This window comes from Maniola jurtina, chromosome 5 (assembly GCF_905333055.1).
Source record: "Maniola jurtina chromosome 5, ilManJurt1.1, whole genome shotgun sequence".
Taxonomy (NCBI): domain Eukaryota; kingdom Metazoa; phylum Arthropoda; class Insecta; order Lepidoptera; family Nymphalidae; genus Maniola; species Maniola jurtina.
Window position 1 is genome coordinate 8916162 of NC_060033.1, and position 25720 is coordinate 8941881.

The 25720-nt window shown below is 34.8% G+C and overlaps 1 protein-coding gene across 1 annotated transcript; it reads left to right on the forward strand.

Moving 5' to 3' along the window:
• On the forward strand, positions 1-25318 carry LOC123865192 (CCAAT/enhancer-binding protein-like). Its single transcript, XM_045906060.1, has 2 exons — positions 1-1132; positions 24567-25318. Exon 1 carries the CDS (start codon positions 290-292, stop codon positions 1124-1126), a length of 837 nt encoding a protein of 278 aa, XP_045762016.1. The 5' UTR covers positions 1-289; the 3' UTR covers positions 1127-1132; positions 24567-25318.
• Positions 25319-25720: the final 402 nt, after the last annotated feature.

Sequence of the window (25720 nt, forward strand, 5' to 3'; positions counted from 1 at the left end):
TTCTGTCATTCACACAATCCATTTAAAAATAGCGCACGCTTAAGGCACTTAATAACCGAACTAATGATTGTGCGCGCACCTTAAAACTTTTACATGCGAACTTTCAGTGCAGCTTCCTTCCGGACAGCCTTGCGCGCGCGCTCCGCCAGTCCGCGCCCGACCGCCGAAGCGACAATACGTGTGCGTTGTTCGCGAGTGAACCCACGCGCCGTGCATGTGCTCTAGTGACCCTTAGTGCCCTGAAGTGGAGACTCGCAGTGCGACCGCTGGGCCGATCGGCCCCGGCGGTATGGAATCCCCTCAAATGTACGACGCAGCCGCGGCCCCTCCACCGCCGCCGCAGCCAGACCTGAAGAAAACAGGAGAGGATAAGCGCACCCCTTTCCCACCCCCGGACTTAGACGAGCTCAATGGCCAGGAAATTAGTTTGGATTTACAACACCTCATCGAGGACCAGTTCCGAGGGGAGGAAACGATGGCCTTGTTTCAGGAAATTTTACCTGGAGGACGGTCTCCACAACAGAGGCCGTTCGCCAGGACCACTCTCGCGTACATGCCTCAGCCGGTTCACTCGGGAGCGTCCTACGTCGCACCGGTTCAAGCGAATTCTCACGAGCAAGCTCCTCCAATTAAGGAAGAGCCTCCTGAACCTCATGATTTTCGACGAGCGGTGACATGTGCTCAATATACAGGTCAATATAATCCACAACCCCCAGTAGGTGTAAGTGGTCCATACGGAGGCGGATTTACTCCCTTGCCTCCTTTAGGAGCTCCTCTGTTACCTCCTCTTCTAAAACACAAGCAGCCGCCACCGAGGCGATCTTCTGGGAAGGTACTAGATAAGGGTACAGATGAATATAGAAGAAGGAGGGAACGTAACAATATAGCCGTTCGAAAATCCCGCGAAAAAGCTAAAGTGCGTTCTAGGGAAGTTGAAGAAAAAGTTAAAACGCTGTTAAGGGAGAAAGAGGCTTTGTTGAAGAGGCTTGAAGCTGTAACTGGAGAGTTGAGTTTACATAAGCAGATGTATGTACATCTCATTAATTTGAATCACCCAGAGATTACGGAGTTGTGCCGGTCAATGTTGCAACTGGGAGCTCCTCATGGGCCGGATCATACGCTCTGACCGTAGGTGAGTGTGTGTATCAGATGAATTGTGTGTACGTGCGGGTGTGTTTGTGAGACGCATGTGTGTGAAAGCCATAAAGCATGGAAAAGGGTTTTATTTTTATGGTGCGTTATGCAATGTGTTTATTGAATGTGACGTTTTAAATTGTTTTGTTGCACTTATACATTTTGTTGAAATGCAAGTTACCACTTTTGTTATTTTGTGTTTTCTTTACGAGCAGGTAATGTTATGGATTATAGAGCAATCAAATTAATCAAATTTCTAATAGAGAGTTTTTTAATTTTAATTAGGGTCAAGACCTTGACCTCATTAAAAATAAATGTGAGAATAAATAAATAACTATTGAAGTCTTTATTAATGTTACCTGAAAGCAGATCATACATTTTCATTATATTGCAGATACCAATAAATTGAGATAAATGCTGATTGATTTTAGTATCATAAAGGTGATTAAAGAAAACTTCGAGTGGTGATACGAGAATGAATCGAACGATCACCACCTATATTCTACTTGAATTTTCTTTATTTCTTACTAGTGTTTCAACTGAGGCTTAGATAAATTATCAAGATTAGGTATAATTACTTACTAAACTATTATTATTAGATAGGAATAAAATTTGAGGTTGTTAGAAATAGGAACTTAATTACTGTATTAATAAATTGCAAATAAATGACCTGACATTTAACTATTTCTAAGCATTTCTCATAAAAAAGGATAGTTTGCATAATTGCTCTTCAGTGACTAATGATATCACTGACCGATTATGCTGCGTAAAAAGTTGTATTGTTATACGTTATCTCTGCGTAAAGTTGGTAAAGTCAACGGCGTTCATAGAACGAATGTATTGTACGTTTTTAATTTGTGGTTTTGATGTCTGCTTTCATTAAGCAACGTTCTGGTTCAGTAACTAAACCAGCAACCGAAGTTTGATGCTATTCGGAACAAAAGTTGGTTGCATTATAGTCGTAGCTCTTACTAACACAAGTTTTACGTTAAGTTGGAGGGGAAAGGGGAATATTAGTCATGATTTACATGGCTAGTATTTAAAAAAAATATCGGTACAGATTGCGGAAGTTAGATGGTAATAACATCAACAATCCGCATGGTTACAACAGCAGAGGGCCTGAAAAATCTGGGTAGAATCTGAGATATTTTTATGATTCAGAAAATAACACTTTTATTACAACCCTTTTTACTAAAGTAGACCCTTCTCCAGACTAGACCAGACCAGAGTAGTCTTAGTCTGAGTCCCTTTTCTTCTACTTTGTCGTAACATTATTGTTGAAAATCACAACTTTTTCTAATAAAGTTTTCCAAGTTGTTATATTTTGATTTTGAGCCTTACGTAAAGATAATATATGTGAAAGTCTAAACTCCAATTTATTCAAACCAACAAGTCGTCACTCTTTCTTATATTTCTCTTCCTCTTTTCTCGTCGCCGCTTTTTACATCTGTTTTGCTATGCCTAAGTAGGTACGCTTTATAGTTTGTTCTTAACTGTTATATTATTTCTAATCTACATTTCTTTGTAAATCACGTTTTAGAATCACGTGTTAATAATGTAATCAACCTGCAGAAGGAATTACTCAGATTATTATAACAATACACTTGATTTTGATTCAGTTACAGATTTAATACTTTGTACCTACTAGTTGATACTTCTTTCGCACAGATTTCGATCTCTTATTCCCGTAGGAACTCTTTGATTTTCCAGGATAAAAAGTAGCTTTTGTCCGCCTCCACGATGCAAGCTCTCTGTTTCAAATATTGATGTTTAACCGATGATCTCAAGATTGAGCCCTGAAAAGGTACCTTTAGACAGACAGGCAGACAGAGAGACAGATACACTTTCGTATTAGTTATAGATTTTGCGCTTTGTCGACGTGAGAACCTTTTGCACTAGTAGTAGAAACAATTTAACTATTAACATCACCTCTTCATCTTTATAAAGCTTCACAAAAAAAGTTTCTGTTGAAGTTTCAGTTTCAGGAGGAATTGAGTTCCTATAAAGCATTTTACGAGTACAAAACAACGGGATTGCTCAGTCTTTGTTTTCAGTATTTTTTCTGCATTTGTGAAAGTCTACGGCTTAGTTCTTTTATTCTTCTTCACTGCCTCTTTATCGGTGCTGGTTACTCAATGTTAACCCAACTCGCTTACTGAATGGGCGATCGATTTGAAGCTCCATATTTTCTCATTTTGCCTTATTCCATATTCTGGAGGGAACTTCCGTCAAGCTATTGGTCCTATTTATTGTCACTAACATTAAAAAAACTCGTTTAACTTAAAAGAGTCAAAATCGTACTCGTAGCAGAGTCGCATGTGGAAGGATCTGGGAGCCCACCGCTATTTTATCTCAAGACCAACCATTTTGCTAGTCGTGAAATTTTCACGATCCTCAGTAATGAGAAGTAGGACGCTGGGAAAGAGGACTAGTAACTTGGTAGTGACTGTGGTGGCCATCTTGAGCCGTAGCAGAACCCGAAGGTATTAATAACCCTAAGAAATTTAGTTCAAGATGTAAATAATAAGTGAATAATATAATGTTTTTTTTTAAGTTTATGGGGATTGTTGTCTTGTTGAATTTGTCATAAATATTAAAACTTCGAAGTAATGTCTTCTTCCATTGCGCATTCGTAGTTTCCGCGCCTGCTAGAAACCTTCGGCTCCGGCCAAAACTACGGCCCATTTTGGCCGAAGCCAAAGGTTTGGATGATGGTTTTTTTTTGCCAAAGGTGGCCAAAGATAAAGCCAAAGTCCAAGATTCGGCCGAACACTATAACTTGGTGATCCTAATCTGTTTCAGCAAGTAATTAGGTATACCTATTCCCTACCAACCACTTACCAGTTCACTGTACTTCTTAATGATGAACTAAGAACTGTGTATATTAGTATACCTTGTTTGTGCCTGTTTTTGATTAATGCAGCACTTTACCATGATGACCTTGACCTGATGATGTGACCTGGAAACCTGCATACTGTGAGACCCCATGACAAAAATCAGTAGGTACCTAGGGTACATATACAATACACGTTTGATTTATTTGGTTAGGAGTTCTAATATAAGAACACCTCAGTGACGTGACCTTGACCTGATGATGCAACCAGGAAGGTCAGCGCACTACTGAACTTCAGTTTGATTCTTTCATATTACATAATTTTACGTAATGAATTAGGACACAGTACAAAGTTGCCAATCAGAACTATCAGTTTTTCATAAAATTTAACAATGCTTATAGGATGTGAACATTTTAGCAAGGCCATGGGGCAACCTTTAACCCTTTAAGATAAATGAAATACCTACTGATTGTAATGTATTATAATATAATAATACATATGTATTATGTACTCTAGCTTATAGTAACTCATTTAATGAATACCTACCTATTCAAATAGATAAGACTCATAATTTTAAACAAAACAAACAGCCAAAGTCTAGTCGTACTCTGAAGTTGAAACGACATACACCCTGTACTTACACCATTACCGACCGATACATTATCGGTATTACTTAGATTTACATCACACTAATATTATAAAGGCGAAAGTTTGTATGTGTGTGTGTGTGTGTGTGTGTGTGTTTATGTTTGTTATTCCTTCCCGCTAAAACTACAGGACGGATTGGGCTGAAATTTAGAATGGAGATAGATTATACTCTGGATTAGCACATAGGCTGCTTTTTATCCTGGAAAATCAAAGAGTTCCCAAGGGATTTTTAAAAAACTACATCCACGCGAACGAAGTCGCGGGCATCAGCTAGTTACCGATATATCTTACACCATTTACCCATCTGCCAAGGACGACTAGTCTCTATGAAGCCTGTACCATCACTAGTTTTTTCCTAAGAGATTTCTTTGACTTAGCTTTGGCCCACCTAGTTGGGGTCAATTTTCCTGCATTTTCCCCTTCTTCAGCATCTGAATTTTTAAACCAATTAGCTGTTGGCTCTGCGATTTCGACGTATTGTCAACGATTTGTAGGGCAGCTTTCAGGTTTAGCTCTAGAATTATCCCTATTAAATTAATTATTATTAAATTCTTTATTTGAACCAAATAATAGATTGCCTAGGAATGGCGTCTTTGGAGATGAATACGTTATTCAGTATGTCGCGATAATGTGTTGCGTGAAATGGGTAGGTATCTTAATTTTATTAGAAAATTAAAGATTTAGAAATATTAATCACCAATTACAATAATTCTATGTTATGCATTAACTTATAGCATTTATTTCGAAGCAAAGCACGAGGACAAGACGACCAATGAACAATGTTTCTTGTACATTTTCTGAACAATTGTTTCCGAACAATTAAGGCTTCAGGAGCCGTACTTTATTTATGAAACCTTTAGGTGCGATTTCGTCACCCTCTTCCTTCCTTTCTTTTATTTAAAGCCTTCCTTGAAGACTTTCTTTTGTACTGAAAAAATATTTTCAGCACTACAGTATAAACCTCATGTATTCACTTATATGCACATTCAACATGCACCTTAACCGGTCAAAAGTGCTTCTAATTGCAAAAACTTGCAAAAGTGATTACTTTTGACAGTTTATTGCTCCGGCAATATGCGTAGCGAAACGAACTCGAGAAGGTGAAGCTGAATGAAGGAACGACGCGGACGGAACAAGTTTTCTAGTATAGCTCATTAAAAACTTGATCTTAATTAATCAACATCATTTTCATCCTCATCACCATCATCATCACCACCTACAATCCTACTTATTACTAAAAAATGCCACTAGTAATTTTGAATCTTGAAATTTGGCATAACACGTCTTTGAATAATAACTTCGCATCACGTCTTATTTTTTAACACCCGACCCAAAAAGAGGGGTGTTATAAGTTTGACGTGTGTATCTGTGTATCTGTCTGTGGTATCGTAGCTCCTAAACTAATGAACCGATTTTAATTTAGTTTTTTTTTGTTTGAAAGGTGGCTTAATCGAGAGTGTTCTTAGCTATAATCCAAAAAAATCGGTTCAGCCGTTTGAAAGTTATCAGCTCTTTTCTAGTTACTGTAACCTTCACTTGTCGGGGGTAGGTAACAGGTATTATAAATTTTTAAGTTACCTTGTATGAGCCTACGCTCTACGATCTATCAAACGTCAGATAAAAGTCTCGGTGAAAATATAATAATGTTATGTATTCATCCATGTGTTTTGCAAAAACTTATAAAGTTTTTACTAACTAGGTAATACGTGTTTAAGTTTGGTTATCGCACATAATATTATTACGTGTCTATTTACATTTACTTATTTATTATATTATAACGTTAAAACACTATGTAGGTGATACTAATATTATATAGGTCAATTTTACGTTACGCGGAAGGTGTAATAGTAACAAAAAAGGTAACTTATCTAGGAGGTAACTTAAAAGAATCTTGCAAATAAACATTGCACGAAAACGGACCTACACCAATATTTGAAAAAAGAACGCGAACGGAATCGAGAACTCGTATTCAAATCGTTTGTGCAAAACGTGGTTCATAACTTTCATTTTCGCTTCAACAGCTACCATTAAAAAATCAACTTTGTCGTCCCAATTTTAAGGCTTTATTTCGTTCGTAAAGTTTTTAAATTTCGCCTCATGTCCTACTTACAGCCTTTCGATTGAATTGTTGATTTTAACTATTAATTCACGTTTGCTTACGGAACAATAACATAAGGTTTTTATGACTGTCTCTTTCTTTTGTCATAGGTACAATTTCCTCTCCTAACTCCAAACATAGCTACATCTATCTTTACATGAAAAAAACTTGTCCTGAGTGACTCATAGACCGACTGACTGACTCTATCAACCAGCTTAAGCCGCTGGGGTCAAAAAATTGAAATTTTGACAGTAGTTTTCTTAATTTAGGACAAAGACGAAAACAAGACAAAGAAAGTTTAATGAAAGTCCGTCATTTTCAAGTTATTATGAAAATTGGTATTTGCGCGTTCGGGCAAAAATGAAGTAATAAAACAAATAAGTCCCATGTTTCAGGATTTTTGGAAATTATATCCGTTCACTGATTATAAAAATTTCAAACGAGCCAAGTCAGGGTGGGTCACCTAGTATTATTATGTAATATTTTATCTATATTTAATGACATCATACTATTGTGTGGTACCTATTTAAAATTAATTCGATATAACTACTTAAAAGCCTACAAGAGAAAGTTTCTACGCAGCGATGGATATTTTAACGATAACCAAAGCCCAAAACCAGAAAGTCGAGTAATAAAAATTCTAATTCACCCTATATTTGGACAAACCATAATCATTTGGATTATTTTTTGATTGAATTGAATTAAAGTTGAAATAAAATTACTGGTTTCAAGTGCGTGTCAAACCTCGCATAAGTAGGGTTCTGTAGTCGTGTAAAAAACATATTGATAACTAGTTGACCCGCCCCGTCTTCGCACGTGAGTCTATTCCCTAGCTAGACGAATGTGTTATAATAATATATCTCTTTATAATATTAACTATGTATATTGTATAGATAAGACCACCCTAGAGTACAACGACGACGGAGCTATGGAATAAAATTCACCCGAGCAAAGTCAACAAAAGCAAAAGTTGAGCCTCGATAGCTCAACGGTTGAGGAGCGGACTTAATTCCGAAAGGTCGGCGGTTCAAACCCCACCCGTTGCACTATAATTGTCGTACCTACTCCTAGCACAAGCTTTACTCTTAATTGGAGGGGAAAGGGGAGTATTAGTCATGATTAGCGAGTCTAATATTCTTTTATAATATATCAAAAAAAGGAACCCTAATGTTTATCGGGATAAAAACTGTCCTTGTTTAGTTTATTGAATAATTTATATTCGGTTAGTGGATAGAAAACTGTTCGGCTAGTATTTTCGTGAATATATAAATGATAGTGACCTTGAAAATATCTTAACTACATATTGTATAATAGATCAATGAGTCAAAAACTAAAGTATAATGTTACCCTTAGCGATCGTGTCTCGGATCCATATGCAACACGCACTGTTCGAAGTCCTTCAAGCACTGAGAATTTTGGATCAGAAGACTTAGGTTGATATCTATAGACCACACTTTGAAGTTTCAGTTAAAACGAGACAGATTTATGCCAGCGGTATAACGCTGTCTCGTTTTAACAGTGTCTTAAGTCTCAGCAAAGTCAAAGTCAAAGTCAAATATAGATCTCAGCCTTAAACCGAGGGGCCTGTTATCAATCTCCGCAATGTGCGTAGACCTTTATTAAAGTTCTCACAAGGATGTGTACACGGCGATGATTCATGTGCGTCTGTGTGCGTTCGAGTGGGTGTGCGCGTAGCTTTCACTTTTTTTCGTTTATATGCCTTTTGTGTTTTTGGACGGCGTTATGCGGGAGAGATAATGTCAAATTACGTTGTTTGAATTACTAATAGTTTCTTTTTGTCATAGATTTAAAATGAGCTTATTTTTTTTGTTATCGTTAGAATCTCTTTTGAATATCAAGACTTATTTATTTTATACATTGTAAGAGTAATTAGGGTTTTTAGACGATTTTAGCATTAAGGGATTCCTACTGTTTTTACTCCGTTACGTAGAAGTATGTGCTAGGCTCTATTACGAGTACTATGCTGCAATCGCGAGGTTTGCATAATAGTGTCTATGTAACATTTTAATATATTATTGTCATATTGTAATTTTTGTTTTATGGCATTATTTATTAAGTTAAATTTCCATATTGGTAAGATATTTAAACTTGATTTTTGTAGATAATAATATAATTCACAGTAATATTCCTATGTACCTAATCATGTTTACATGTTTTATCTAAATAGGAAATTAATTTTAGCGTAATTGAGTACGGTATTAATTTTAAATAGTACCTACCTACTTACATTTTATAACAGTTACGTACCTACTATGCGATTCAACAGTAAATATACTAAATAGGGTACCATCGGCATATTATTTTAAATGTCGAACTTATAACTTAGAATTATTTTTAGGGTTCCGTACCCTAAAAGACCCTACTGAGACTCTGCTGTCCGTCCGTCCGTCCGCTATCAGGCTGCATCTCATGAACTGAGCAGAGAGCTGACATTTTCACAGAATGTGTATTTCTATTGCTGCTATAACAACAAATAATAAACATTTCAAAATGGCCACCATAAAAAAATATACTTAAGTGTTATTTCTTGTACGATGGTACAGTTAACCCGTCGTGTGTAATTCTGACTCGCACTTGACTAATTTTTTGTCATGCTTGTTTCTATGTAAATGTTGTATTTTAGTGTAAACTATCGTGAGTGATTATAAATATAAATATCTTACGGCTGAACTCTTGTGATTAGTCTGAGTGTGCATATTATAATATCGAGTACCTATATCATAAGTATGTAAATGTGGGTTGTCTTTAAAAATAAAAATAGTCAAGTGCGAGTCAGGTCTCACTCTTTTAGGGTCCCGTACATAATTTTAAACATCATAATTTAGGTGTAATACTTATTTCTTTTTCTAGCTAGAATGTCGCAATAAATGTGAAAGAAAACCTCAAAAAATGTTCGTTTGTTTTGGTCCCAGCTTAGAAACTATTTCGTAAATCGGTTTCCTATAGGTTTTCTTGACAGACACGATAGACGACAGACAGACAGACAGACAACAAAGTGATCCTATAAGGGTTCTGTTTTTCTTTTTGAGGTACGGAACCCTAAAAATTGGTTAGTCACAATTAAGTGTTTATTTTCGTTGTTAAAATGTTTAAATAAAGTAATTAATTGGGATATGACATCGAGTAATTAACAATAGAACAACCTTCTATAATGCGTGCCGCTTGCGGTGCCCAGACGCATAGTGTCGCAATACATAACTATGTATGTCAGATGATCGTCTCAACGAAGCTGTCTTGTTTATTATTTTACAAAATATTCCAGTGTATTTAACAAAAAAATAAATGTATTTTATTAAAATATCCAAGGTATGTTTTAATACAAATCCCCGTAGTTACTCAAATTAAATATAAATTCATTTGATTTTTGGCTTTTACAAGTGCTAAATCTGCACAGAGCAAAGAGGTTATTACACCCAAATACCTATTAGTATGATACGAATACATGTAATATCAGGCCTATGAGGATGATATTCGTATCTTTATACATTACGCATACTTTAAACAACCACAGTTTTAGATTTCTTACTTCAAAGTTACTAGTTAGCACTTTTATACGTTAGCACATTACAATAATTATTATTATTACTGTCGATCAAATAGTAACTATTTGACGTATTTCTATCTACGAATTATCTTTTACTAGATTATGCCCGCGACTTCATCTGCGTAGATTTAGGCGTTTCACAATCCCGTGGGAGCTCTTTAATTTTCCGGGATGAAAAGTAGCACTATATTATGTCACTCCACGTCCTTAATTGTATTCAAGAAAATCATGTCGATCCGTTGCTATGTTGCGGCCACACTGTTGCATTTATAATATTAATAGGATTAGATCTAATGATATAATGGCATACAGAACTATAGTAGGATCGACACCTTATTAAATAAGGGCCTTTATTCTCTAAAGCCATCTAGCAGATAAAGTCAGTGTAAAATTTAGTACTTAGTTAATATTTTTATTTGGCTCACTGTTGCATAATGCCCGCAGGAGTTGGAAAGTTTGGGAGGGAAATCGGAGAAACGCTTGATGTAATCCAGGTGCCCTTCGGAGTTGCGACCTGTTTTTCCAAATATTATTTTATAAGTAGGTAATATTTTAATGTTAGCTAAATTTAAATTAATGTTAGCTAAATTTAAATTAGTCACTTTCGAACATTTTATAGTTTTATACAAGTGTAAATTAAAAATTTATAACACCCCCGACAAGTGAAGGTTACAGTAACTAGAACAGAGCTGATAACTTTCAAACGGCTGAGCCGATTTTCTTGGATTATAGCTAAGAACACTCCCAATCAAGCCAGCTTTCAAACAAAAAAAACTAAATTAAAATCAGTTCATTAGTTTAGTAGCTACGATACCACAGATAGATACACAGATACACACGTCAAACTTATAACACCCCTCTTTTTGGGTCGGGGTAAAACACACTACATAATCAACATTAATAATATAGTCATGAAACCACGTGTGTGGCAGTTACTGACCTCTACTAATATGAGTACGCTGGACTTGCGACGGCCGACCTGTTTTTGAATCAATAGGATTTTCACCATTTTGGCGCTGTTAGCAGTAGTTAGCGTCATGTGAGCGTACTCGGTACTAATTGTTAGTGATAACTGATAAGACATCTCTCAAAATAGTACCAACACGAAGATCATTTGATACAAAATAAAAAAAATAATTCTTGCTTGGTAAGTAGGGCGTGGAGTTTCGTTCGAGTCGGCACAAAAAGTATAACTCATTTTGCATGGTACACCTTTTCCAGCGTACTGGTATATGTCCATTTCAATCAACATAGAAATGTGTTTAAATAGCTATGTTACTTAATTTTTACGTTAATACTGAAAAGACGTACATACATACCGCCAAGCGATGCCACGTAGACACTGATTAGGGGGTATGGGTTTTATAAACTACATGCATATTTTACAGCTGTTTATTCTTAGAGTGCGTTTCCACTGAAGTGGTGCTGAGCGGAGGCATGTATATTCTACCAATCAGATTGTTGAGAGATGACGACGCGATAAAATTATCACGTCATCCAACAATTACCTGATTGATCTATTGAAAACGTCTCCGCTCCGCTCCGTTTCAGTGGAAATTCACACTTAGATCGCATCGTCACTTGCCAGCAGGTGAGATCGCAGGCAAGCGCTAACTAGTATCGATTGTTTTAGGGCTCAGATGATTTAATCTCGATGTGATTGTACAATTTTAACCTGACAAAGTTATAAAATAGTTCTCATCATTGGCATTAATAATAATATCACCCTTCCTGCCCTTATCAGTTTTGAATTGTGATTCAAGCGACGGAATTAAATAATTATCATGAATGAACACTCTTTACATAATATGTTGTATCGGGAAGCGATTGAAATGACATCACATAGCTGCTCGTTTGAGGCGTAAAGTCACTAATTTATCTGTCCTAGAAAATTATCATAATAAGACATTTTTATTATTTCAGATACTTTCCTCAATTTTCTCAAGATTTTCTCACTTCAGTAGATACTTAGCGATTGCTTAGTTGAAGCGAAACTTAGGGTAGATAATATTAGTCATGATTAACATGGCTAATATTCTTTAAAAAAAATTGCATATTCAAATAATTCTATATGTAATTCCAAGATCCCTTATAGTATGGATGCTGCGATTTTTAGTTCAATAGCTATGTTAGAAAACTATAACAAAAACCACGCGCGTTTTCTCCGTGCAAAAATCTTTCGGATTTTTTTTTTGTTTATGGCTCTCATTATTTTAAAGTTTATTTATTTATTTATTTATTCAAAGGTACACACAACAGGTTGTAACTAAAAATGGTCCAAACATAAAAACAAAAGATCCTAATCTAGGTGACAACCCCTAATAGGTGTACACAGCAATACTATATACCTAAATAAAATATACATTACACAAGATATACACAGAATTTTTAACATGAAGGCTTAATAAAAATTTACAATAATATTTACAATATAAAATGGTTTACTACATGAGATTAGTATTTAAATGACAAATATGCATAGAAATTAAATCTTATATAAGTATATACGAACAGTATTTAAAAAATAAAGATGAAAGAAGAATGTTACGAAAAAAGTTGATGAATTTCTTTTTTAAATCTATACTAATAAATAAAATTGGAGTGTCTGTCTGTAATTTCGAAATAACTACCTCATATTAAGCTCATATGGTTATTTGAACGATACCATAACTGAATCACACGTTTTTAAAATTTTTGTCTGTCTGTCTGTCTGTCTGTCTGTCTGTCTGTCTGTCTGTTTGAAAAGGCTAATCTTTGGAACGGCTGAACCGATTTTGACGGGACTTTCACAGGCAAGTAGAGGATTGACCAGGGCGTAAAATAGGCTACTTTTTTAACCGACTTTTAAAAAGGGAGTTGTGTTTTTCTACCTATGTACACCGAAATCTCCGAGATTTCTGAACCGATTTGCGTCATTTCTTTTTTAATCGATAGAGGAACTTTGCGACATTGTTTCATAAAAAATTTGGAGTCCAACTCCTCAATCCTGATGCTGCAGGGGATCTGACCAATCCACGCGGGCGAAGCTGCGGGCATCAGCTAGTATATTAATATTATTGTTAAAAAAGTTCATTGACTTATGCATTAAATAGTAGGTACTTATATATTTTCTTTTATAAATTGCCCTGAAAAGACAGAAGATGTCTTCGTCCATTTGAATATAGGTTTATAAAAATGCCGTGGGGACTCTTTGATTTTCCGGGATATTAAAAAAATAAAAACCGACTTCAATATCTAACCCACAAACACTAAAAATTAAAAAAATAATTTAGTTTATAACCGAATACATTATGTATACAAGAATATAGTTCTATAATAATATTTTTTGGTGTATTAAAGTAGGTTTTTTTTGTAATTTAAAAAAAAATTTAAGTGTTGACTTTTTTATAACAATAACTTTTTTAAAGTTCGAAAAGTCATCAATTTTATCATTCAATCAATTAAATCATAGTAATGAACTGTTAGGTAAGTAACATAGGCTATTAAAAAAAAATGAGCCCTGCGAATGATTAATACGTCTCGTACTTGTAGTTTGCTGTGTGAGCCTACATTCTCTACATTCCCATAGAACGTACGCAAAAAAACATTTCGTCAACAACAGATACCTAGTTGATTGAACAGTAGGTACGCCTTTGCTGACATGCTGTTAATTCTGTCTAGTAGTATATGCCTTCCGTGTGCTTTGTAGAGCTCACCAAGACAACATATTAAAAAGAAGACCGAAGAATAGGATGGATGGGTCAGAGGGCTCACGCTTGGCATGCGTTACATTGGTAGTGACGTACCGCCGCTGATTGAACTCTACTTTTTAAACAGATTATTTACGATCGTAATTGAGAAAATCAATCTATCTGTAAACTTTCGATAAGATGCTTGTTATAGAAAGTAGCAACGATGTATGGGGGTTTTTGAATGAAAAAGTTTTTGACACTTTTGCAGCTCACATACCATAAGAGTCGAATTTACAGAAGTTTTTGAAGTACATTACAAAATTCAGTTATTACTGTGTGTAGGTATGTATTATTTTCGTCTACTCAAATATAATTTCCAAAGGGAGTTTTTTTCTATGTCAACTTCAATATAATGCCATAAGGTGCTTTCTCTAAGTAACTAATGTAGTCGGATAGTATTTATAAAATATTATCATCGTCTCTGTCAACCAATAGGTGTCCACTGCTGAACATATTAAGTCTCTTGTAGGAACTTCTACACATCAGGGACTTGCGCCACTCTAATCTAGCAGCTTCCCGCGATTCATTTGATATCGTCTGTCCACCGAACGGGGAGTTAACCAATGCTGCACTTTTCAGTTTCTACCAATGCTGCTCTTTCCTGTTCAAGGTAGCTATTCTAGCACTTTGGGACCCCAACGATCATTGATTCTTCAAACTATGTGTCCCATCCGAAGCCTCTTCAACTGCGCAACCCATTGAACTATGTCAATTGTTTGGTTTCTTCTACATTCCTCATTTTTGATTTGATTGCGTAGAAAAACTCCAAGCATAGCTTTTTCCATTGCCCGCTGATTATCTTCAAGCTTTTTTATTAGACACATAGTTAGCTCATAGTTCGTGAAGTATTCCAGACCATTTGCAACTGTTACGAGTAGATTGTTCGAGAACTCTTTCCCCTTTTCGCCACTTCCAGGGCTTCCACAGTAAAGTTGGGAAAAGAAGCGAAACAAAAACAATTAGTAAACAAAATCACGTTGCTACCGTTCGGGACTGCTCACGTTGAACCCGACAAGGTGACCACGTGGATGAAGCCGTATAGCCGGAGTTTGAACGTGCCACATTTCGCCGAAAACGTAGCACGTTCGTAGGATCCAGGAATCTAACCGCCATCGCCATGAGGAAATTATCACCTGGAGTAATTACTCCACATAGTACGTACTCTACGACTTACGTAAGAAGGTACCTTATTAATTACTAGTTGGATGCCCGCCACTTCATCCGAGTGGATTTAGGTTTATAAAGATCCCGTTAGAACTGTTTGATTTTCCAAAATAAAAAGTTCTTTAAGTCAATTACATGGACGCAAGCTACCTTGGTACCTTTCATACAAATCGGTTAAGCGGATGGGTCTTTAGGAATCCCGTGGGGACTCATTGATTTTTCGGGATAAAAAATAAACTATGTCCGTCCCCGGGATATAAGCAGTGAACTCTGTACAAAATTTCGTCAGAATCGGTTAAACTGTTTGGTCGTGAAAAGGTAGCAGACAGACAGATACACACTTTCGCATTTATAATATTAGTAAGTATGGAGTATGGATTCTGTGATACAAATCAAGTTCTTTGTAGATTTTCTATTCTATAATGAGCAAACTTCCTCAACACCGTTTTGAAAAAAAAAAAAACTAGCATCACGTTGCAACCGAGTAAACCTCACGTTGAGAAGGATTCACATTTACAAATCTCCAAAAGACAGTTACTTAATTTGACGCAAATTCATACTTTGATTACATTCAACAACAACTTTCGCAGGAGTAATCATTGAAAATATTTCATTTGTTTTTATGTTTCAAAAGGCGTGGTTAACTTAACTTTAACGAACAATGATTATGTTTTTCAAAGCGAAAATACATTGTAAGTATTTCGGAAGACATTATTATAAAGTGTCTTTATTTATTTTTAAAGGGTTTTTTATTATTTTGTAAGGTTATTGTGCTAAGGTGCACTATGTACTGTGTTTTGACGCAATAAAGGTTATAACTACTACTACAATATTTAAAATTGGTACATAGGTAAGTAGTAGATAAATGACAGCCCTATCGTACCTTATTAAATAGATTAGCCCAATTATCAATTATTATTAGTGAAATCTAGTATTAGGTTTATAATAAAAGTTCTACTAGGTGCTTACCGTCGCAAGTTTTTTTTATTTTTTATTTTTTCCAATTTCACTATTATCATTCATTCCCTACAGAGTTTTCCTAATTCGATAGCATCAATAATAATTAACCTAATATAAATACTATAACAACTTAATTATAACTATAACTTAATTAGGTACTTAATAACAATCATTGAGAGAATTAGTAGTTTATCGCAAAAAAAAAATATGGCATTTAAAAGTACTTTTTCGTACTAAAAGTTTCTCTCATTGATAGATTATTATAGGGTTTTGATAATAATTTTGTCCAAGTTCCAGTGTACGAAACACATAAAAAATATTAATCTACAAAATTCTTGATTTTAATTCCTCCGTGAAGACTTATTCCAAGCTACACATAAATTACTTGAAGTTATTATACACATTAGGTCGTTTTTCATTGCCACTTCACTTTCGAATACCCGATGGAGGATGGGGCCCTAAGGTGCCAAAACCGCTTTTCATCGGAAAGGGACCTCATCTCACTAGGTGACACTCGACTTCAAACAAATCGCAGGGAGCCGCTGGATTCAGGCTGCGCGGCGTAAAACCGTGGCGTGTGGAAGTCTCTATAAGAGAGATTTTTACTATATTTTATATCTATGTCCCATTGTGGACGTTTATCGGTTAATAATGATGATAGCAGTGAAATTGCTCCTGTCGGGAATCTAATACGGAATCATAAGACCACATCACTCACCACTGGGTCTGGAAGGCCATCAAAGAGATGTGATTTACATGTTAATACGTGCCTCGTTAATGTTTACATAACAAAACTAATACAAAAATTATGAAATAAGTTTTGATTAACTCTACATTTCTTGAGTTTCCTTCGCGAGTGTTTCGCAAAAGTTTTCCAAGTTTCCTTTTTCTTTGTAATTTCAGCTCACGTTGTTCACAATATGATTTTGGTTTTTGAAGCAATCCTAATGTTTACATTACGAGACAATTGTTTCGTATTTTATTTCAAGATGTTTTGTTTATAATTTCTTTTTAAATATCTTTTGTCAGTAAGGTCTGAAATAAGAGGTATAGGTACAGTATTCAAACTTATTGGCGGCTGAAGAATTAATCACATGTCACGTCGCAATGTTATATTTTAGGTCACTGATATAATGAGGCTTATACTAAGTCGCGGAGTAATAAATAATATATATTTTGATTATACTACATTTTAGGGTTATTGTTCTGTAGGATTCTATTTAATCCTATTTTGTTTCTGTCAGCTACTTCTTTAACTGACATTTGCCAGTTAAAATATTTAGGGCCAACCAAAGACCTAAAGTCATTAATTAGTAGGTCCATTGGGCCAATTTTCGCTTTAATTGATGAATTAATTTATATTTTGGTGCCTAAATGTCATATTTATTGACTGTTAAATAATTTAAATTTAGAGATTGAAAAATCGCTTGTAAAAAAGTTAAAAACTAAATAATTTATCTGATCATTATTAAAAGCATTGCGCAAGACAGTATTATACATCGTAGTAATGTTAACTATAACTAGTGAATAGTTAAAAACTACAATGTCGAGTGGCACTATTTAGGGCATGCCGATAGCAGTGACACACATGCGTTATCTGACAAACAAACAAACATACCTGATATATTGATAGCCCATCGAGAGAGTTCCCTTGTAGTACTTGCATAAACCTAGTAGTTTTTATTGTTCTTTTATTGATCAACTAGGTGACTGGCTCCGACTTTGCTTAGTTGAGCTTACCTAGACTATGGGCTAAAATTTATTGTGTTCCTTGTGAAATGTGCTAAATGGTGATGGACACCACAATGGAATCCTCTAATAAGTATTAAAGTTACGAGCTATTAAAAGTTCGCCGGCAAACGCTGTCAACAAATCTTATTAATAAAGATATTTTGACAGTCCTTGTACTCAAATTTATTCATCAGTTAAAGTTTATTTTGGTGATTGAACAATGAGCCCTAAAGAACTGATTGTCTCTAAGTTTTATCTCTAATAAATAATAGTATACCAAATATGCAGTATTTAACAGATCAATAAAGGAGTTCTTGAAATTGTAATTAGATCACTAATTATGAGAGTTTCTGGAAAATTCCGAAATTTTCAAGAAAATTCTTTCACGCTCGTACATTTCTGCCACTCACTAGTACTAGGTACTGTATGCCAATCTCGCTTCTCAGTTAATAAGTCTAATCTAAACTATCTTGTTGTTTTCGTTTTTCAGTTGGGTTCGTACAAATATTGCTTCTGCAAACTCTCCCATCATAAAAATGAGAGACCAAACGCTATCTATAACACTAACCACGAGTACCTACTTAGAAACAGTGAATAGTTGTGTAGAAAAATGGGTGTTTACTCACTTGACTTATTATTTGATTTTTCATATAAAAAAGTAGCCAAAAGCCCTGTTAGTCAGAGTGTACGTGTACAGTTTTCGCTGAAACAACATAACAACTCAAATTGAAATATTAATTTGTGCTAGAGAACGAAAATATGGATTTTCTTTAGATTGCTAGAAAAGAAATCTCCATAAGTAGTCACGCATTTTGACCATTCGATTATTATATGAAGATTCAGACTAAGCTAAAAAACGCTGACCTACAAAAACCATGTGAAGTCCTATAATATACCTAATAGTTAACAGCTTCTTACTTACACTCATTTTGCTGATAAGGGGAATAAATAGTGACTAGTGTGACGATGCCAAACTTTTACCGTTTTGCAGTCAAGTGCACAATATCACTGGAAGGGTTAATTTCGAAAAAGTTCCATCAATCATTGCTACAATTTCAATTGTTCTATTTGGCTGAGTCTATTATATTCTAACTGTAACAATGCATTTCAGTCAGTGAGAGAGTATCAGCCAATCCCTGGTCCCACGCGTCACATGTTCCTACATTTGACGCTAGGTAACCTATGAATCGCCTATTTTTCTTTGATTTTACGTTATCCATGGCCTAATGTTTGACATAATCGTCAATTCGAGGATTAAATCGAGAGTTCCCTCACTGTAGTACACTCTAGCGCAGCTGCTTTGCAGCTTTGGTACTAGGCTGGCTGGTTTCATTACTTGACTACGTGGCCTAAAATACTTACGTAGTTAATTTTAACTACGCATTACGCTATGCGTAATACTAACTATATTCTGTCCCGACATAGATAGTGCAGATAAACTATCAATCTATTTTATCAATTTATTTCTTACTGTGTAATCGTTTAAGTATTTGTATTTTTATCACGCTAAAATCATCAAGACTGTTTTTAATTTGTAGACTATTTATTAACTACATATAATGTAAAAATGACCTGTAAAAGTAAAAAACAGACAATTTTCTCGACACTTGAGATAGTCCAATCAAGATAAGCGATGACTAAGTTTCTTGACGCGTGGGAAAACCGTTGAAACATATTTTACGAATTTGTACTGAAGATTATTAAAAATAAGCTTTGGCCTAGTTTTATTGATACATCCTGGAATCAAACTTTTTAATTTAAATAGTTGAGTAGTGATTCGTGGTTGATTTGGTTCACAAAAATATCAAATGCAGACGTGACATACAAAATCTTAAATATTCACTCCATGTATGCTAACTTATGGTTGTTATAATATTCTATCACCTAATCAAAAAGTAGTTTCCACTGAGAAGAGCCATCAAAAACTCAGTACCTACCTAAATACCTTTCTCAAAACTAATAGGTATCTACTCATTTCGATACACACAATTGCATAGGTACGTACTTAGTAGTTTTTTTTTAATTTGTGAATATGCAATCTTTTGGTTTTATGTTACACTAAATTTAACCCTGTAAAATGATTACTCTTGTATGATGCTGATTGATGTTGATTACAAATCTATACTAATATTATAAAGAGGAAACCTTTGTATTTTTGTATGTTTGTATTGAATAGGCTCAAAAACTGCTGGACCGATTTCAAAATTTCTTTTACCATTACTTAGAGGGATTCTTCCGAATCCGTATAGGCTATATTTTATCCCGGAAAATAGATAGGATTTTTCGTGGTAGTGTCCACCCGTGCGAAGCCGGGGCGGGTCGCTAGTAAATCAATAAAATAAAAAAATAACACGTAGTATAGTTACAAAAGTACAATTACATACGTCTCAAGTTTTCTGCGAGTAGTCAATAACGTGCTACGATAACGCTACGAGAACTTTAGCTCGTCGTAGCCGCTAGCAAAAGGTTTTGGCAAGTTTTTAGGGCTCGGTACCTCAAAAGGCAAAAAGGAACCCTTATAGGATCACTTTGTTGTTTGTCTGTCAAAAAACCTAGAGGGTATCTATAATCATGTTTGGCAAGTAGGTAGGTCTTAGAGCACAAATAAGGGGAAAAATCCAAAAACAATTAATTTGGGTTTACATCACGTGTTCATGAACGAATAAATCGTAATTAGTTTTTTCAAATTAAGATCACTATTACAAGTGAGGTATCATATGAAAGGGCTTTTCCTGTATATTCTAAAACAGATTTTTATTTAATTTAACGTATAATGGTTTTTGATTTATCGTGCAAAATGTCGAAAAAAATACCTTTCTAGAGATAAGGGGTATCTCCGAAGCTTACCAATCAAAAAATCTGAAATAATTATGGTCAATAGAAATTTATGTAAGATATGAGCTATAAGGTTACTTATCTACTTGTTAGTACTTTTACTACTGTATACTTGTAGTAGAGCTCATATTATTTTCATTGGGGTCTTGCTTAGCAATGTATATCCGGTTTTATTGTTAGTCACGAAACTTAGATTAGGTATAGAAATGATAAAAGATGGTTCATGGTGAATGATGGTCATCATACATATGTTTAGTGAAACATCCGTGCACGTTGTTGTGAAAAATAGACGTATTTTCAGTTACAGTTTAATTTACGTTGCTTTGGAATTTGGATGTTAGAGATAATAATATGACATGCTTTTGAATTATCTCGAAGACAGCAGATATCATTTTTAGGGTTCCGTACCTCAAAAGGAAAAATGGAACCCTTATAGGATCACTTTGTTGTCTGTCTGTCTACCTGAAAGTAAAGACGTCAAAGTGGCTTCTATAGATCGTAAAACTGTGCTTCTACTTTGGATGTTATAGACGTCTTTTCGTTATCGTATGTTTCCATCGTCTGTTAATAATAATCTCAGTCATCTTCAAAAGTCATGTCTCATGTTCTCTGCGTGACGTATCACGCGTCCGCGCGCTACAACGTACAAGCTCTGAATGACAATAACATCATTGAAGCACTTTCACTGCACGCTAGTGTGCGTGCGCAGGCGTGGCCATGTTTTTTATTAATTTAACCCACATTTAAGATTCGTTACGTCACATGTGTAACACGTTGAGTTGACCGTCATTGTGATGTCCATTTGTGACGTTTGATTTTAGAATAATGATCCTAAATTAGGTTTGTTTACATGTATATAATGTTATCCATACTAACATTATAACTGTGAAAGTGTATCTGTCTGTTTGCTAACTTGTCACGGTTCATCCGTTTAACCTATTTTGACGAGGAATAATTCTGATGTCAGAAGTCAAGTTTATTCGCCAGTTAAAATTTATTTACGACTGAAAAATCAGCTCCTAAAACTTTTTATTAATCATGTTTTTATTTTAATTTTTCCTCTTTGTTTTACTAAATTCCCACTACTATTCCCACTATTATACTAAAACATTCCCAAATTTTAGTGCCTAAATTTTTTATTTAATCCGAAATGTAAAAGCTACTTTTCTGAAAATTAATCGGTAAAAGATTTTTTCATATTAGGTAGTACGTAAAAACCTCAATTTGCCACTTTAACACCTCGATAAAAGATGGCGGCCTCAAAACAGTTGTTCTGTATGGCGTCCATTATTTCGGACGAAAGTAACGCGAATGTTAAATCCATCCGGAAAAAGCTACTCTCAAGTCAAGTCAAGCCTAAATACCTAAGTTTTACTTCAAAAGTATTAATAAATTGAACAAACCCTATTTTAAACCCTATTTTTTTAATTTCCTAGTCTCGTATTGCCTACCTATTGAATGTTCTTTAACAATAATTAACCTTCTCCCATTTTTATAGCTTCCGCTTAACTCGATAACTGATATAAGCTATTTTACCATAAAAATGTTATCAAACCACGGGTGATTGTAGAGCATAGAGTGCATTGGCCTTGCAGTGTTTCGGGATTGGTTCGTTGACCTCAGCTCTGTGATTTTTTTATGACAACGTAGAGACGCGATGCGGAGAAGTGGTTAGAATCTGTCGTTTAAACATGTCCCTTATAGACATTTTTGGGCTAAAAATTGTTTAGATAGTTTCTTACCTTCAACATACAGAACTCAGCTGCTACATCCACACTTAGGTCCTGATTCGCAACTGCCAGATAAACTTTATCTAACGGATAAATTTGACGTTATGGCAGTTTTTGTATTGGTTTGTCAGAATGTCAAATTTATTCGTCGTTGAATAAATTTTATCTGCCTGTCTGTCTGCTACCTTTGCGCGACCCATCCTTTTCAAGTTTAAGCGATCGATGTTGACGCAATTTAGTTCAGAAATAGCTTGATACTGAGGACGGACAAGGGTTACCTTCATCCCGGAAGTTTACCCGTGAGATTTTTTTAAAAACCTAAATCCATATGGACTGACATGGCGGGCATCTATTTGGCACAGAGATAGCTTACATCTCAGATACAAAATTGTATAGGCTTTCATCAACCTCACCCGTATTCTTATTTCCCCTTTATTTTGGGAATACCTACCTGTAAAAAACATTGATCATAAAATTTGTATGCTTGCTCCTCACATTTTTCCCATCTACTGTACCATCATCTGCGTACGTGATATAGCAAGGCCATACCTACAGCCAATCTGAGTGTGTTCCGCTAGCGGCTAGACCAAAGAAGACTACAGTGGAGGCCTGTGTCAGTGTAGGAGATTTTTAACCCCCGACCCAAAAAGAGGGGTGTTATAAGTTTGACGTGTGTATCTGTGTGTCTGTGTATCTGTGTATCTGTGTATCTGTCTGTGGCACCGTAGCGCCTAAACTAATGAACCGATTTTAATTTAGTTTTTTTTGTTTGAAAGGTGGCTTGATCGAGAGTGTTCTTAGCTATAATCCAAGAAAATCGGTTCAGCCGTTTGAAAGTTATCAGCTCTTTTCTAGTTACTGTAACCTTCACTTGTCGGGGGTGTTATAAATTTTTAATTTACACTTGTTATTATCTACTACATGATATCCGCAATATCGTCAGAGTGGATCTATGATTTCTTTAAAAGTTCCATAGGACAAAATGTAGCCTATCTTTGTCCGTCTCCAGAAAACAAGCTATTTCTATATATATTATAATATATTTATAGATAATAGCTGCGTCTTCGTCCACTTGGAATAAGGTATAGTAATGATTGCGTGAGAACTCTAGAATAGAAGCCTATGTCCGTTCCCCGGATGTAAGCTCACTTTGTAACTTTCGTCAAAATTGGTTAAACGGATCAACGGTGAAAAGATAGCAGATAGACACACATACTTTCGCATACAATATAAGTATGGATCATCGATGGTATGGATATACCTACTTTACATCCATGACGATGCTTAATTATCATGACCTTCGTGTTATCGGTGACCTACTTTTAACAAATCGACAGAAAGCACATAAAATCTTAGTATTGGAAACCACATGACTCAATACAGTCACTTCATTTGAGGAAAAAAACACAAAACGTCTGTCCGTACTACTACCTACTAGCTCCATTGCACCATACGGCATTGCGACAGATATAACGCAGTAGGTAACTGCCATTTCGCACGTCCCACTTTCTAATAACATTCAACTTCAAACCGAAAAAAATATAATAAATATGATGTAACTCAGTAGGACATTAGGTCTGTGGGACTGTTATGCAAGCCGATTCGGACTTACGTAACCCGTGAAAGTCGGTCGTCGAGCTTCCGCGGTTATATAACTTGTCTTAAGTGTGCTGACATAGTTTTTGGTTAAATGCTAAGATTTGTACGGTCAATTGATACAGGTTAACCGTGAAATATTCCCGAAAAACGCTGCTGTAATATATAAATTGCTGAGATTTTTTAAAATACATTGTTCACTGTCTTAAAATTCCTTATTTTTCTTCTTTTATTAGGTTTTGTTAGTCTTTCTATTACTTAAAAGTAACATATTATTTTGTACCTAATTCTTTTTCAATTGGATGTAGAGACGTACCCGTGATGTAGGTTTTTATTTATTGAGCCGTTTAATTAACAGTTATTTTGACCGTAAATGTGTAAAACTTGTCAATAAAAGTGGTAACCTGCATTTTCTTAAAATAAACTATGTTGCTAAATCTAGGCTACAATAACTAGCTTAAATCTAGGCTTTCACTGTCTGGTTTTTCACAATTATAATTATTTTGATATAAATTTTTACAATAATTTTCCTTGTTTCAGATCGGATCAGCGATGAATTACTAAAAAAGAAGGACTCCGTGTGATATCGTGCATTAGACTTAAAATAAGTGACGCCTCTTCTAAAATAAGCTTAGGTAGCAAAATTATTACTTTGTGATTTTTACAGTTTACTTTTTTATACATATACACGGATAGTTAAGACTTTTATTGTATAGTCTTGTAGACAGATTAAAGGAAAATTGGCTACACAGATGTGATCTCAAATATAGTAGCCAATTTTTGAAAATCTGTTACATTAAAAGAAGACACACAGCCAAGAAAACTAAACGATCCAATAAATCAATGTCAATTTGTCTTTTTAGCAAGTGATTACTTGAAACAAACTTATTTCGTTTCACATTCAAAATATACGAAATGTTTCTGCATTCGTATATAGATTTCCTTTTAGGTAGGTATGTGTTATTTTATTGGTTGAATAATGTTTTTTTCCTATAAAATATAATTTATAATTATCAATGAATATTAAATGAAATACTACTTAGGCCAAACCAAAAACCAGCACTGCCATGAAAAGTCTCGAAAATGTTTTTATTTTTGTTTAATAATATAGTAGGTTTAATCTGTCATTACTCATTACAATCACTGATTCATAAAACTCATTTCAAATAAATCATTAATTTTTCTATTTTAAATACCTAATAGGTATATATCGTTAATAGGTGTCGCTAGAGTCGCTCAAATTGTATGAAACAAAGGCTGAGTGTTTTAATTTAATGGAATGTTGCATTATTAAAAATGTAAAAAATACCTACTTAAACTAATTCTTTCATTTCAAAGTTCAACTTATGTAGAAATCTTCAAACATAATTTTTGTAAAATATAGAATAAATTAGTTTATATTGTAATTATTTTGTAAATTGGTTGTACATAATTTTCGAAAAGTAATTGATTTGTTTAGGCTGTATTTTGTAAAAAATGTCGTCATATTTTTCGATTTTTTCTATTTCGTTACCTTTGTTATGTCGAAGTCTGTTCAGACTGAAATACCACTAATAAAGTGGAAAAGTAATTTTATTTATACTGCAATTTAAAAAAACTGTTTTTAATGCTTAGTGTTATTAAATTAAATATATTATTTTGCCGGACAATTTATTACTCACATTTTTTTTATTCAAATTTTTTAGGGTTTTTGT

Bases quoted from the DNA above. Each gene is read 5' to 3' on its own strand.
- LOC123865192 (XM_045906060.1), top strand. From the start codon at position 290: ATGGAATCCCCTCAAATGTACGACGCAGCCGCGGCCCCTCCACCGCCG.